This window comes from Anser anser (genome assembly GCF_964211835.1).
Source record: "Anser anser genome assembly, chromosome: 2".
In the NCBI taxonomy this organism is placed as follows: domain Eukaryota; kingdom Metazoa; phylum Chordata; class Aves; order Anseriformes; family Anatidae; genus Anser; species Anser anser.
Genome location: NC_139721.1, coordinates 56,764,987 through 56,781,679, shown reverse-complemented (window position 1 = coordinate 56,781,679; position 16,693 = coordinate 56,764,987). Strand labels below are relative to the sequence as shown.

At 37.2% G+C, this 16,693-nt stretch overlaps 1 protein-coding gene across 2 annotated transcripts in view; it reads left to right on the top strand.

The window, feature by feature from the left end:
• LOC310893718 (uncharacterized protein) overlaps window positions 1-16,147 on the top strand; it is a 59,716-nt gene extending 43,569 nt beyond the window's left edge. For both annotated transcript variants that reach the window (XR_014579240.1, XM_083823055.1), the window contains one exon: window positions 7,393-16,147. Coding sequence is in view for 1 of the 2 variants with exons in the window: in XM_083823055.1 (XP_083679181.1) it covers window positions 7,393-7,494 (102 nt within the window). In the remaining variant the exon portion in view is untranslated. The remainder of the gene's footprint in view (window positions 1-7,392) is intronic.
• Window positions 16,148-16,693: the final 546 nt, after the last annotated feature.

Here is a 16,693-nt window from a genome sequence, read left to right as displayed (position 1 = left end):
TGGCCTCAGCTTCCCTCCTGCATGGATTCTGCAAGTCAGCTCCATACAGTCTGCAAAGCATCAGAACCAGTAATATTAGCCATCTGAATCATATTAAAGACATGAACACTTCCTAAGAGTTGCAGTTTTCCTGCTTCTTGCCTAGAGCCTTGATTTAGCATCAATACAAATTTGAAATGGGAAATGTGTAAGCAGCTTTTAAGAATAAGCTTCTGTTCCATTTCAGAAGAATGTCTCATATTCACGAATCCAATGCAAAGTTACAATAAAAATAAAAATAAAAATAAAAATAAAAATAAAAATTAAAATTAAAATTAAAATTAAAATTAAAATTAAAATTAAAAATAAAAATAAAAATAAAAATAAAAATAAAAATAAAAATAAAAATAAATAAAAAAGTGGATCACAACAGTAATGTTTCTTTGTTTTTGAATGTGAATAATGTGAATATTGAGAAGAATCACTGAAAGAGAGTTGTAAAACTGTCCATTTTGCTGGATAAATAGATATGCATACTTTATAATAAATCAAAGCAGCATATAGAGAAAAATATCTGAGTAAATTATAAGCCTATACCTCAGTTACCAAATTAGTCATGTCCTAATGAAAAACAAAAGGTTCCTGACACTTGAGCAAATACATTTTGCTAAGATGTACTGGTGGCAGCATTCTGAGGCTAGAGGAACACCTAGGAGTAAAGTAATACTTTGCACAGAAGTCAGACAAAAGGCACTGTTTCAGAGTTAGACTTTATGTGCTGCTGTCCTTTAACCATTCCTTTATCAAGGAAGTAATGGAAGATGATTAGAATTGATGTTTCTGAGTATTTCATGCCAAACAGAAAGCTAATGAATTCCAAACATCTTTTAATTGTACTACTAACAGACTCCTTTTGCAACTTATGAATTTGGATAAATTTGAGATGTTTATTAGAATAGATACTCCAAGCCTCTAGCAGTTTGACAGCTATCTGTTAGCTAGATAATTTTCGAAACTTTCAATACTTTCAAAGTTAGAATATGTTGGGGACAGTATATTTACAATTGTTAAACAGTACACTTGCAAACCAGCCAACACCTTAAAATGTCTTGAAAAATTTAATTCACAGAAGTCTACAAAGTAGAAAAATTTCACATCAAATTGTGAACAACTTAGGTTGCTACAAATAGCATTCTGACAAAGCATCTGATTCATCACTAAAACTGACTGCTTAACCTGGAAGGTGTTTTACTTTTGGTCTGGCTAGCTCCGCTATACCCTGTTGCCAAAGGCAGGTATGAATAATCAGATGAAACAGACTGAATACAAGAAACAAATGATTTTACTTTACACACTAAGGATTTTGAAAATTCACTTACCATTGACTTAACCCTTTATTCAGCAGTGAAAAGCCATAACACTTTTTCACTGGTTTGAATGGAACAGAACTAAGCTAATAATGAGTGCTATCCGCCATCTATTATCCTACCAGATATATATTATCCTACCATCATAAAACTATCCAACCTATTATCCTCCATTTACTGACTGAATACACTCAGACTTCTTTTCTGAACAAGTTAGAAGTGCCTCAGACTAATGTGGTCCAACAGACAGCAAATTAAAACTGATGAGCTATCATGTAGCGTCTTTCCAGGCATCCTGAAACAGAAGTAGAAATCTGATTTGGGCATTGTGTAGGTCTTTCCTTCACTGCTCTTTTGAGCATTATTGAAGTGTCCTGATCCATCCTTTGTAAAATTATAAAGGTTACACTAAGTCTTCTTCTTCCCCTTGCTCAGCAGAAGGCAAAATATTCCTATGTACATGCCACTATTTATTCATACTGCTAAGCACTCATTTGGCTGGGAGACTGGAAAATGCCAGCATCCTAATTAAAAATAAATGGAACCTAAAAGGATATGCAGTGTCAGAAAGAAGAAAATATTGCCTGAATCATAATTAAAAGGTTTTTTGTTCATGGTCAATAGTATTAAACAGGGCAGACTCATCTAGTAAAATTAAAAGAGATAAAAGGGCATAGTCCATCGAAAGGAGATTACTCCTAGCTATCTAACAAGAGTGGTTTTAGTGCTACAGCTGAAAGAGTATTCAGAATAGAAGTTCTTGAAGGAAACAAAATTTGTGATGTATTCAGTGTGACATTCAGTCTCTTGAGGGCCTCATGGGTTACCATTGATTTTGGTGGGTTCGAGCTGTTATATCAGATGTGGGCTCTCCCCAAATCATTTTCTTATTACACCTTGTCTTTCAGGACACAAGCCCAATGAAACAGGCACTGCCATTTAATATATTTGTATACTGCATACTTCCCAATGGTATTACTTGTAGGCTAGCTATGATTTTTATCACATTCTCCTGTGCTTAGCCCAATGTTTCCTAATGCACATAGAGCTAAATCATTAAGACTGCACAGAAGCAGTGTATTAATATCTACCCAAAATAATAAAGCAAGCAAACAAACAAAAAAATGTTTACCTGGTAGAGTATAGAAGCCATGCTCTTCCTGAGAAGTACTCCCTAACATACAGTAAACTGGGTTTATTAAGTACATTGAAATAATTTTAATGGCAAAACCAACATGGGCCACCATAACAAATTCTAAATATTTAAAGAAAATCTGACTCCTTTAGCCAAAAACAGTTATAAAAGTCACTCCTTTGGACAGCATTGCTCTGCAGCCCTTTAGAGAGCCAGTAAGACACAGAGGTGGATATTTCTATAAGTTAACTTTTGCCTTGTGAGGCTGCTACCTCTCCCTGAGATCCATCTGCAGACATCAGAGAAGAGAGAGTTGCTCTCAAAATGACAATTCAGAGCTGGAGTCCAGTTTAACCACTCTGAATTTCTCTCTGGGTGGATTTTTTCTCTTTCACAAAACAGCAGATCTTTTAGAAGAATATTAGCCTTGGGTAAAGTGAGAATACTCAATTGAACAAGAAACAATGGGTAATCCCCATCAATTCAGATAATAATCTTGGAGCTCAGTTCCCCCTCTCTGACAGCTTTGTTAATTTCATTAAACAACTTGAGAAGGAAATGAGAGGAGAACCTTAGGTCAGCAGTAGATTTGTAGATTTCCATTCTAAAACCTGTTTAAATTCCTCCAACAGAAAGGATTTTTTGTTGTTGTTGTTACGGAAATCAGAATTTAAAATGAGCCTTTACTCCTTTGGGTAAGACTTCATTAAAAGTATGGGTCTCTATGTTAACCCCCAAGAAATACTCACAGAACCTTTTAGACCTTTCAGTTTAGTTTTAACTTATGAACTCATGAAGCATACCTTAAAGTAACAACCAAACACCACACAAGTTTACAGTGCTGCAGGAATTCCTCCTGTATTTAAGACACCAGGTAGATTTGACAGCAGCAGTTCAGCACAAAACATATTGTTTCCTGGCTGAAAAGACAGGCTGACATAAATCAGAGTGCCTTTAAAAAACAACAACAGCAAAAAACAACAACAACAAAAACACTTTAGATGTTCTTTGCAAACAGTGGCAAATGGTAGATATTTTGAAAAGTAGAGAGTCTGCAGCTGGAAAAAGATTGCCATAATTGCCATCCTGCTACAGGTTATCCGTTTCTCAGTAAACCATTCAACTTTGCTTTAAATAGAACAGCTTGAGTTCCTTATATGTGAGGTCTACTTCACTTCTCAGTATACATGGATTCATGTGAACAACTTCTATCAGCTCTAATGACAGCTAAAAGCATCAGTCCTTGAGTGTTCCTATTAAAATACTCCTCTTCATTTGTATCTTCTATTAGCATTAACGTGGGGCTGGCTGCAGTTTCAAAGTGGTCTTCATCAGTAGTGAAAATTAATAGCTATTTCAAGTATCAATAATCACAATTCACCTTCTCTAAAACACAGTTGTTAGGAGCCAGGGAGTTTTCATTCCTCAGCAGGAGTCATAACACAGAGCTAGTCCTGGACATGTTCTCTGCTACAGCATTTCAAAACATGGGCTGCTATGATGTCAGTGAGTCCCTTCATCAAAACCCTTTCAGCATCATCAGAAGCCATCATGAGCTGGATAAGAACACCTCATAGGCATGGAAAAGATGGTGTGGTAAGTTAAGGCAAGGTCTCCTGCATGTTTATCTGATGATAGACACTGCTGATATTGATCCCAAATATATAGTTCACTGTTCTTGAGTTAATCACATGCTTTTAAAAGATATATAAACTGTTTCAAACCTGATTTGATTTGAACTACATGAGCTGAGCAGGTTTTTCCCTGTAACAGTAAGTAGTGGATAAATATACCAAAATTCAGGCACAGATCTGGTTTTACATCCAAATTGAATCCTGCTGGTATCTGTGAGTGCTCAGCTCTCAATCTCCCCTAAGCAAAAAATGATGTTCAACCCAAACAACCATTAAAGCAAAGAGATAATTGTACGCAGTGAAACCACAGCTCTGCTACTAAATCATGGTTCAGACACTGAGTTTTACCCACACTACTTCAGTATAAGGAATTACTTGCAATAGGAACAACGTAGTAATAGGAACAATGTTGAGCTGTATCAAGCAAGTTATGAAATATAAAGTGTTCTATCAAGTTCAGACCTCTTTTTACTTTGCTATTTAATAATGATCTCCTTGATTTGCATGTGATTCTCCTCTCAGCCACCAGTCTTCCACGGTGTGAGCCATCACTGTTTTGATGGACACCAGTACAAAGACTTGTAGATGCACGTATAACATAGTTATACTTTCTGTTGCAAAAGCCAAATATGAACATAGGTAGATGCTGGAATACATTTCCTGCTCCAATTTTCCAAACGAGTGCATTGAGCCAGTTCTCCCCTCACATTAGCCTAAAGGGTATGTAAAACTGCATAGGTGGAACAGACATGATCCTATGCTTTGTTGTGTCACATCTTCCTGTTCCTCCCAAGTCTAAGCAACGCAGAGGAGTAGCCTGGAAATTTTTTCCCCATCCTATGTTTCTATATTATTAAAAGTGTACATACATTTCCTTTAGTCCTGTAAGTGTGAGACGTAAGGTTCATTAAATTTGTGAAAATTGCCTAAGTTGTTCTGTCCCTCAGGATGTCAAATTTCCATCACTTTGGATGCAGTTCCTGTGTTAGAAGAAATACCACCTGGAGCCTTTCAATGGGTGCAGCAACTGCTTCCCTTCCATACACTTTCACAATGGCAGTAGTAGGCTTCTTATCTCATCTCATAGGCAACACAAGATTTCTGCAACCACCAGTGTCAAGACTTTCCTTCCTGAACTTGGCCTGGAGAGCAATGGTTTCACCTTGAGTAGTAGTTTGTACTGTTCCCTCAGCTCCAAACTCCCACCAAAAGCTAATACCTGAATATACTTGGGGATAAAAAGCCCATCTTCTCTGTGTAAAATGTTACCTTTGGCAGACACAGAAAACGATTGCAAAAGTCGATAGCACCAAATAATTTACCAAAATTTTCATTAAGCAAATATGGTTACTAAGCCATCTACTTACATCTTCTAGGAGAAAGACACATTATTTTCTCAGCTCCTTTTTCCTTCATCACTACTTCCTCTATGTGACGCTAAAGAAGGCAAAGTATACTGGCTCTGTGACTTCGCTTTTTCAGAGGGGTGTTCTTCTTGTAAGCTATCTTCTGTTCCAGTGTAAAATACTCCTGTTTCCTTATAAATTCAAGTAAGTGCATCACCTGTACTGTGATTTTGCAAAGCACATGACTTCATTTTCCAAAAAGGAAGCAGAGATTAAAAAGGGCTTTTTTCTTAAAATAAAATGTATTAGAAGCTACAAAGGGAAAACATCATTTTTTATTATTTTTTCAGATGTAGCCCAGAGACAGATTTTTCTCTTCACAAAGTAGAAAATTGAATTATTCTATTTGAGTGCTCTCTCTTTCCTTCTCTCTCAGCCTCTCTTCTTTCTAGAAGCAACAGAAAAATCATTAAAAATACATGCAGTCTACAAAAAGAAAAAAAAAAAAAGAAAAAAGCTTGTGTAAAGCTAAAAGAAAGGTTTAATAAAAACATTGCTTATATTTTTTCCCCTCTCCCTTTTTCTTCTTCTTCCTCCCCTTTCCCCCTCTCCCCTCTTCGAGCCAGGGAAATGCATGCAGTAATAGAATTTGGGAACATACCACAAATTCCATTTGAGAGGCAGAAAATGTAACAGTGTTAAATTTTGATGTTTATGATGCCCCTCAGTTAGCAAATGGTGGCAGTGGTAATTCTACAGTAACAAATGACATGCAAGAAACTATTGGTTAGTGAAGGGCTGCTGCAGAATGTGATATATAAATGTCTTTATTTGCAATAAATATTTAAACATTTTATTAAATAAAATAAAATAAAATAAAATAAATACAAATAAGAGTCTCCATTACCATGATTTGTTTTTAAAGAAGTTAAAATTATATATCATTACTCTGGAAAACTAAAACACTGAGAGATTGTTGCTGGGGGATTTTTTTTTTCTCTTCTGTTTTTCTTCTCTTATTTTTCTATATGGCAATACTTCCTAGCACTTCTCATTTTCTGTAAGCCATGATTCTTAGGAAATGCATACACAATTGCATTTGGAGTAAAGCAACCATACTAGTAACTAAGATGCAGGAGGCAGAGGGATGAAATTCTCTGTTGTTTAAATCCCTATAACATAATTGATTTCCAAAGTTGCATCACTTTGCCCCCACTGAGAATCTGGTCTCACAGTTTTAATAATGTATGAGCAGAGAAAAATTTATCAACGTGCTCTGAGAAACAAAAATGTTTTAATGGGGTTATCCATCTCTGCCGCCTCACCAACAGTCACTGTAACCATAGGTAGAAAGAAGGGACTGAATCCTTCCACTTGTTCTCTGAAGAGGGTGGGAGGAAGAGGAGGAAGAGAATGTGATTTCCATGTCTGGAGAAAGGGTAGTTCAGTGTGATTTCCACAGGCCTGGATTCATCTCTGTCTTGTGCTGCAGGACTGCGAAGCATGCTGAGTAAATACATGGATCAAAGCTAAAAGCTAGTTGTTAAGCCAGATGCTGCAGTGCCTGTCTTGGTTGCCTGCTCCTCTTCCATTCCCCCACTGTATGGGCTGTGGCACCCACCCTCCCTAAACAGCAGTAAGACAGAGTCAAGTCTCCCGCACTGAGCTGCCGATTCACTCACATATGCAGTGAGCCTTCTGGTCCTCCACCCTGGCCTCCAGAATGATGCCCCTGTGCACTTGTGATTGCAGCACTCAGAATCCCAAGGCAGATTTTCAAGGACTGAGATAAATTATCCATTTTATTTTTCAATGTATCTAGAAGAAAAGTCCCTCAACAGATAGGCACATGGAAGAAAAAAATCATTAGTTTATCTGTATGTCCTGAAACTGCGAGATTTGCTTTTAATATATTTTTTTTTTTTGTCCAGGAGATAAATTTTATGAGACAGCATCTGAAGCAGCAGACCACCAAAGCAGAGGTGATGTCCAAAGGTTCTTCAGCTAAGGATGTGCTAAAGTGCAAAAACTAGTCAGTAAGTCTTTTTTCTGGAAAACACAAACAAAAGAAATAAGAATACAAGAACATGATTCAAGGATTGGATCTGTTTTTTATGCACCAAGTATCTACAGCACAGACATGTAAAATTTGTGCTACCTACAGACACTATAAAATATTTTTGACCATTCAGTGCAGGTATCTGGCCTAAAAGCTAAATTCTCATTTTTTGCACACACCTTTTAAATGAGCTTTAATCAGATTAAGTGACAAGAAGGAAGAGCTTTTGATCAAGTGTTCAGTATTTGAGTTGCAAAGATGACGTTAGACTTCTTCCTTCAAAGCCTTCATCTGATATGTTACAGTTACCACAAAGAAATCAACAATTAAAACCCAAACTGATACTTTCAATATGGGAAAGGGGGGAAACCTAAACGCCATCTGAATTGCACTGTTCTTTTGAAAAAAAGAAAACTAAGAAGCTGCAGGTTTGTTTGCTTTGCTCTTTGATGTTGTGTCTTCTTTCAAAAACGGAAAAAAAAAAAAAAAAACACTTGCATTTATCTTCTGAACAAACTTGAGTGCTAGACTAAAGCCCACTTTATTTTCCTGAGAGCAGAGATGATTATATGAATAAATTCAGTTCTGAGTTTAATAAGCTTTGGCTGAAAAGGGACTGAAAGTAAGGTGAGCAATGGAGCAAGCCAAGAAAAATCCCCAAATTAACCTTCAATTTCCTCAGTAACATCTAAAGCTGGTAAAGGAAAGTTTTCAGGTTAAGTTCACAAGGACGTAGCTCTCTGTTAGTGTAAATAGCAAGTGGGAAAAGTAATAGAAAATAAACTGTGGAAAGAAGAGGACATTTCGGGCATTTTACTGAAGCTGTTTGAACTCTCATTTTAGCTGTAGCTTTTAGCCCAGGTTTTCTGTGATATAGACAGAGAAATTAGACCTTTTGTGGGGATGTCTCATGGAACTGAGATCATCAGAGCAAAGTAAGAGTCAGCTTGTCCATCCCTAATTATCATTTTAAGTGGATGTTATTACAAGAAGCCTTGACCCAACCATGTTAATACCTGCACACCTGGAATGCTGAGGGACCGACCTCCAAAAGGCGAACAAGGTGGAAGACAGAGAGAAAACAGAACTACTGTAATTAAAAATTGTATGAGAATTATGTCAGGAGTAAATGCAGTCTTTGCTGTGCTTCTCAGAGAAGAGTTAACATCTAGAAAAAGCTCTCTGGAACAGTGCTGGTCTAATAATAACGGATATTTGTACACATAGGATCATGTCACATTCATTCTGGTTGGATTTATAATAAAGAGATATTAACTAAGGAAAATTACTTGATGATGATGGTTATCTGCAATTATACACACTCCTCTTTGGAAATAGACGCTCGTTCTGAGTGTAGTTTGCATTACAATGTTTCTCACACCTATTGTATACAGTCTTTGCCAAACCAGGTCAGAGAGACAAATATATATGAATTCAGTGAAGTAAAATGAATGAATGAATAAATAAATAGCGTATTCTTCCTGCTAGTCAGCTGCTTTACATCCACTGGCACTTGTTTTTAAATCCTGTACACACAGGATTCAATCACACAAAATAATCTTCAAATCCATAGCTATAAGTACAGGAAAGTGTGAACCCAAAATTTCTGAAAGAGCTTAAATCAAAAACATTGCCACTGGAAGAATCTGAGATTGGATTTGGAGAAGTATTTAAAAATAGTAAAATACATTGGATATATATTATATTTTGGTTTGGAAGCTGCACTGCTGTTGAAGTAGCACTGGATTTTCTAGCAACATGTCCAGTATTTTTTCTTAGCCATACTTGGAAAAATGCAGAGAAGGACATTGTTGTGGTCATTCACTCTAACTGTTTTATGTTTCTTGTACTTAATAAAGCCTTTAATCTTTCAATATGTCAGCAGTTTGTGAATGTGTGAATAGCAGGGAGAGTCTTCTTTGTTTTAACTCAATCCAAATTTTGTGTACAGATTAGAAACATATAGTCGTCTAGAAACTTAATTGCATGCTATGTACCAGGAGAATTATAGTCAAAAAAAGGACCTTCAGATTGTAACCATTTCTTTATTTATACGCAGACAGCTAAATAGCCTTACTTGCAAATTCTGCATGAATCTTATACATGTATAACAAAGCAAGCAATTTGGTCATACATTCCTTCTGCATATTTCAGTGTGGACTTCCTAAGGGAAATCCTGCTTTTTCTCTGCAGAATAGTCACAGCAGTTTCTTTCTAGTGAAACCAATGGTCTGAGGGGGATATGAAGGGCTATGTGACATCTGATATAGTCAGAATAATTCTTACTGTGATGTCTGAGTACCTGATGATATTTGACATTATTTTGCTGATTATAACTTCTTAGATAGGTATGTCTTGTTTCATTTTGCAGGTGAAAAACAGATGTAAAAACAAAATTTGCTGAATTATTCAAGGTAAGAGATTGGGGCTGAAGATTGATTTGATCCATACAGCCATCCTTTATGGCAAATCCATGCACTTAAACTAGGTAACCACCTTGAATGATTGTATCCTGAAGCATAAAACATTGGGGGAGTTAAAAACTTGACACCACTATAGATCCTTCAGCAGCAGTGACTACATCGCTATTTCTATTGATAATGGCACTTGCAAGAGTAACAAGCTAGACTTTGCAGGGCTCTGCTACAGACCTCATGATATTTCTTGCCACAAGCAATTGGTGATTTTGTCTATGTCTAATATATTTCCAGGTCATTGGTATGAACAAATGAGAATTTTCCTCTCTATATATTTCCAAAATTGCTTACTGCTTATACTTGTGCTCTTTATTATGTGCATACTCATCTGTTTTGAACTGTCTGAAGAAGACAAATATTTACTGTCTCCTTTGTTTTGGTGGTCATGAAAAAACTTTGGCATAAAAGTGAATTTGAAAGATCAAATTGGATTTGAAAGTAGAAAAGCCATACAACATATTTTTCTTAAGATAGAGAGATTGCTGCTTTCACGGAACCCATAAAGCCTGCCTCTCCTTTTTATGTAATCAAAATTATTATTAAAAGTCAAAAATGCAAACTCTGACTTCTTTTTCTGATCTTCCTCCCTTAGGTCTTCTATTCGATGAGCCAAGATGGTATTTATCAGGATGAACAAGTTATTTTATTTTTTGGACCAGTTTTGGCCTCCCTTATTTCCTTCTCCCCATTGTGGCCAGATCCTTCCCTGCTTCAGGATGTAACTTTGTTCTGGCAATATAACAAAGACTTTGAATTGTTTAATTTGCTTAGCATAAAATGTCCAGTCAGTGAGATTCATTTACCGTTATTCAGATGTCTAGGGATGTTTTAGATCTAAGAGTCTATGTGTAGTTTCTCTCCACTAACCCCTGACCAACATCTCATCCCTAGATGCCTGTTGCATTTTTGGCATCCAAATCTATAAGTACATTTACAGCTGGGGCATCCCATCACACAGGTACAATATGCAATCCCTAACAACCTAGGTGTCATACCCATGCCTGGTCTGTTATGATTAGCTCCCACTTCTCAGAAACTTAAATCTCCCTCTCTTCCACTCAGCCCTAGTTATGCCTAGTTCATGACAAGTTGTCTTAGCAGCTTACCACAAAGCCTCCAGAATTACCCATGGGATTTGATTATCATCTCACTCATATCTGCTTTAGGGTTAGCAATAAGAATGAGGTGAGAGAGGCAGGTAACTACTAAAAGCTGGATTTTTCCCAGGATTTTTAAAAAACATAAGTGCAGAGTAGCTGGTGGGATAGAGAAGACAGAGACCAATGCCGTCAGGGCTTAGGGTAGGTTTTTTTTGTTTGTTTTATAACTGAGGCAAGTTTGGGAGCTATGCTTCTTCGGAGTAGTTCTTGGGCAAGTGGTTAGAGAAAGTGGTGGCTGTGATAAGGAGGATCCAGTATGTTCACCTTGAGATACTTCATCTCAGTTCACCAAGTGGAAGAGCTCAAAGGTGAAAACTGAGGGAAAATCAAAATAAAATAAAACCCACAAGGAGGATACAAAGCCTGTCATTCTCATCACCCAAGGCAGCTGCGCAGACTTAGGGAGTATTCTGTCTGCCCAAAAGGTTCTTCCACCTCTTGTTAGAGCGATGGTCTTGTATAGGCTCTTCCTGACACAGGTATCAGAAGGAGACCTGGCAGCCCTGGGAGTCACAGTAGTGTCTGGGAGCACTGGAGGGGAATAGGAGAAGGAAGTGAGGGATTCTAGGGATTATTGGTTTTGTTATTCTGAGCTGTTAGGGACCAAAGGTGGCACATCTGTAGCCCTTTATTCAGAAGAGGCCCACGACAGATTTACTGAGGTGATGGTCTCATTTGGCAGTTCAGGAGCACTGGGACCTACAGTGCAGTAGAAACGAGATGGAAGAGAAATGGGTAGTGTGTAGGCTTCATTTTGTTTGGCAGAGCTGTGTCAGCCTGCTAAGTAGGCCAGGTCCCAGACTATTGCAATAATAGGCAGGAGCTTTGGGAGTATGGATGACACGAAGACGGAATTTTCCTTTTCCCACAGCTCATCCACCTATATCAGTACTGACCTCTATTTTACTCCAGTGTGTATCTGCAATGTCATCCAGTAAATGTATGATAATTTGTTCAGTTTCCAGTGGCTGTGCCTTTTAACTGCTTGCTCTCTTCTGTGTTAAGGTGATTCAATAGCTAAAATAGTCTAAGTGTTGTGAAACCTTTGAAGAACACACCTATATAAGCCACAGTGTTTCCAGTCACACTCCTGATATATCCAGAAATCATAGGGATGTTCCCACAGGGTTCCACAGCCCAGGCTTCCTCCCAGGGATGAGTTCCCCACAAAGAAGGGATATTTGATAAGGAGGAGAGCTTAGTGGGTGATTTTCTAAAGATTCACAAAGCTTCCCTCTCTTCTTTTCCCACTTAATGCATGCCAAGAAAGCACCAGGAGATCCTACAGAAAGCTGCATCAGTTGAACTGACCGTCTGTGTTTCCCAGAAACATAAATTATGTTCTCTGCTTTTGCTCAGCAATCTGCTTGTGCTACAATCAGTGCTGATCCTACAGCCAAATTTTCTGCCTTCTGTTGCAGCCTTGCACCTTCCCTCAGTGAGGCTTCTTGAGTGACAGTGACAACAAAACCTACTTGAAGAACTTCATTTGTCTGTAGGTTGAATAGTTTGCTGTAATGCCATTCCTGCAATGGGGATATAGGCCTGCAACAAAGAAACAGGGTAGGCTGTAAGGGAACAACCACTCAGTCTTTGTCCCAGGAAGAAACAAACAGATCTCAACATACTGAGCAAAAACAAATTCCTCATGTTATCATCTCTGACTCTATCACTCAGCTCATTTGATCCAAATCAGAACCTCTCCAGGGGTTCTACCATATGTTTGCAAGTGCATTGTTTTTTGTATTAAAAACTATCATTCTCTATTGACAAAACCACACAGTAACATAACAAGAATCTCATATGAATTTGCGTTGCTCAGAAAGCATCACAATGTAAGGCAGTATCACATCAATATTTATAAGCACTCAAACCACTGTTGCAAGAATGCTTCCACTCTTCTTACTTCAACCAACTCTTTTCCCTCGAGCAAGGCAGCTCTTCTCTCTGTTGTATCAATTTCGCAAGCTGTAAGTAATGGGAATTACATTTATTCCCCATCTTAGTAAAGATCTTAAAGATCTACAGAGGAAAAGATTTGTATTAACAAATGTTTTTACTACCACATGAAACTATTAAAAGAAATTCCTGTTTATTTTTGCTGATTATATTCCTGTCAGAACCTCAAATGTGTGGCATCCCACATAGTATTGGAAATATATCTTTTATTTTTCCATAGCAAGGCTATAAGTCCTAAGTGATTTTGGTTTTGAAATGTATCACCTTCAAAAAATAAAACAACTTGAAAAGAAAATAAATGGGCTTACTGCATACAAAATAAATATACTAAGGTAACAGAACTGACCTTAAAGAATTATAGTATGACATCAAAATACTGATTTTTTTGTTTTTTTTTTTGTTTTGTTTTGTTTTGTTTTTAATGGTAAATGTTATTTTACACTGTTAATCTTTTAAATATTCTCTGGCATTTTTCCCACAAACAGAAGTGTGATGGCAATAATCAAGTTCCAGCCACTGTGCTCTTCTGTTTCAGGATAGTACAATCTGCTTGAACCATCTAAGGCATAGTCATTAGTTTTACAATAAGACAACTGAAAAAAAAATTCAACTCACCTTCATAAAATAAGAGTTCAAAGATCAGAAACGTAATGGCAAATCCTTCAAAGGATGTATATATGAGGCTGTATATACTGGTAGCTTAGTAGAAACTCAGCTTCCCCTCCTTTCTCTGTTCTCTCTTTGATCTCAAGCTAAACATCAGAACCCTGCTTTTAAAAAGACTTGAAGTGCCTTTCATTTTCTCTCAGCTGCCTGAGGAGCAACAACTCCTGCGTCTTACATGAAAGAGTTTATTTCTCCCTAAAAATAACTTTTGTTTCAAATGCCCCCCACAAAGAGGTTGAAATAATTTATACTCAACTTTGTGAAGACAAAATAAGGGAATTGCATGGGTAAGCTATTACCTACAGCAGGAGAAAAGGCAGAGGAGTCATTACAGACCTAGCTGGAGCAGTAATAGAAATTTCCTGCTTGTCACTCTTGTAAGAAAGGAGCACAGTCCATATGTGGCAACCTTTGGGCCCCTCACACAAGGTTCATTAACACTAACCACGCTGGCTAAGCTGGTATTAGATATAAGATAGTAATTCTTATCCTTTTTTTTTTTTTTTCTCTACCCTTTCTTTCCTGTAAATGCTAAGAGCACAGGGACTTTTTCTCATTTGAACAATTATTTTTCTCTTCTCAGCTAACATTGCTCAGGGTCAGGTACATAGTATAAGCTTTTGCCTTTAGTACGATTAATTTAAGTCAACAGTGAGGGTACATTCCCACTGCTCATACATGCACTTTCCTTAACTAATTCTTCTCTGTGTCATGACATGAGTCAGGTAGGGAACACCAATACATGTGATGAACTCCAAGCTTAAATTCAGTCCAGTAAACTCGCCAAGGTTCAGATTCTTGGCTGCAATAGAACTTCTTTGTGGATTTCTGGATGGTAGATTCGTGAGAGATTTTGGCACTAAGATTTGCTCATGTTAACCTAAAGAACACCATCACTCCAACTACTTATATTTTCCTTTATATCAGCATGTCTTGTTCTGTTGTGACAACTAACCTACACCCCAAAAAATACTGACATCCAAAACACGGCAGTTTTCACCTGCTTTTTCAAATTTCTGAGCATATCTTTCTTCAAAATGTCTCTTCACTCAGAAATCAACAGGCTTGAATGCAGAGGCTTGAGGTGGCTAGATGAAATTTCTTGCTTGTGAGCAAAGAATAAGGCAGAACTCATAAATAGTTACATGATATAATGTTAAAATATTTTTAAGACTGCAGGAGTTCCAGATTTTTTTTTGTGATTGATGCCACAAATATGAGGATATGCAAAATGTTTTGACATTTCTAGCTTGAGCCCCATTACACATCTCCTGTGCTTTGTCTCAGAGGTGCATTTTGGCACATAAGGTTCTCTTCCAAGCCAGGAGCCAGATGGGCCACTCCATGAGCCTTTATACTGCAAATAAAGTTTGGCCCAGAAAAGACTAGCAAATGTAATAGGGACGTTATTGAAGCAATAGATAACAAAACAATGATACATGTTGTTTCTAAGCTGTGTTTTTATTAGAGACTTAAGGTGGCCTTTTAATTCCTTAAGGAAAATATCTTGCATAAACAGGTAACAGTTTAAATGTACCAGCATGAGATTTTCTGTCTAGGGACTTGCTAAACCATTTCCTGCATAGCATCATTGCAAAAAGCAAGCTCTAACATGAGAGAAAGCTCACTTAGAAACTCATACTGCTTGGTCCTGGCGTGACCTTGGCCCTCTTTCAGCAACTGCATGTAACACCTGCACTGCTAAAGGAAACACAAGCTCCAGCACAAGCAACATCCTGCAGTCTTTTTGTAGGAAGAACGTGAAAACCTTTAAGCTCTGGATTTTGGTCCAGCTGCCCATCCTGGCACAATTTTTGAATTCTGGGTCTAAGACTGAAGAACAGAACAGGTTGGCATGACAGAAGGGGTGGAGGAGGCATGGGGACCCCAAGTAACCTTCAGGTAGCATCACTTTGAAGCCTATGGTGATCCAATGGATCACTTACAGAGACCCTGCCAGGGAACTGAAGACCTTAGCTTTCTTATCTCTATTGTAAATTGAAGACAATTACTCCTACTCATCTGTAGAAGACTGTCACTTGACACTAACTAGAAAGCTGTCACAAATGCAAAGTGTCTGCAACATTAAAGCTTTTGTTAGTTCCGTGTGGAACAGATATAGAGAGGATGTGACGAAACTACTGATGAAGCTAGTACATTGAATGGTGTTCAGTGTAAATTGTTTACTAATAACATATAACTTTGATCTTAAAAACAACAACAAAAACAAAACACTTCTTTAATATCATTATCATTTATTTTAGCATTATGGCATCTTTAGGCATGCATGATTAAATGTATATATATATTTTTTTCATATGTAGAAAAGCAGTCTTTAAAATAAATGTTTCCAACTCGCATTTTTTACAATCACTTCACTGTATTTGTTTGTCTAATTTTCTTTTTGTAATGGTACCATGAAAAAATGACCAGTTGCCATGCTTTAAGCAAAATCATTCTTCATTGTCATACAGAAACAGGTTCAAATGCAGATTTTGAAAGTCTTCATTCAATACATTTACAAAAAAATTCATGTAGCATGGGTATATACACAGTAGCAATTTTTCTTGATACTAACTGCTTTAATAACCATTTTATAAACATCAGCAAACATTTTTTCTCAAACTTTTTAAAATTTATTTTTCTCTTTAATTTCTTTAGCTTCGTCTTTCTTTTAAAAAGGATGGTACATATGAAACAAAAATGTGAAGGTTTTCATTATAGAAAACATTTGTACCAGAGAGTCAGACAAACATTTTTAGGCGTACATGAAAGCAATTTTAATACCACTGAAGTCAACTGTGTGTTCACATCAGGAGCAGATATTGTCCTCCTAGACAGAGGCTGGGGCTCTTCCAGCAAGATGGGTACCTTGTGCAAAATGCTTACTTATTAAGCAGATAATTGTGTT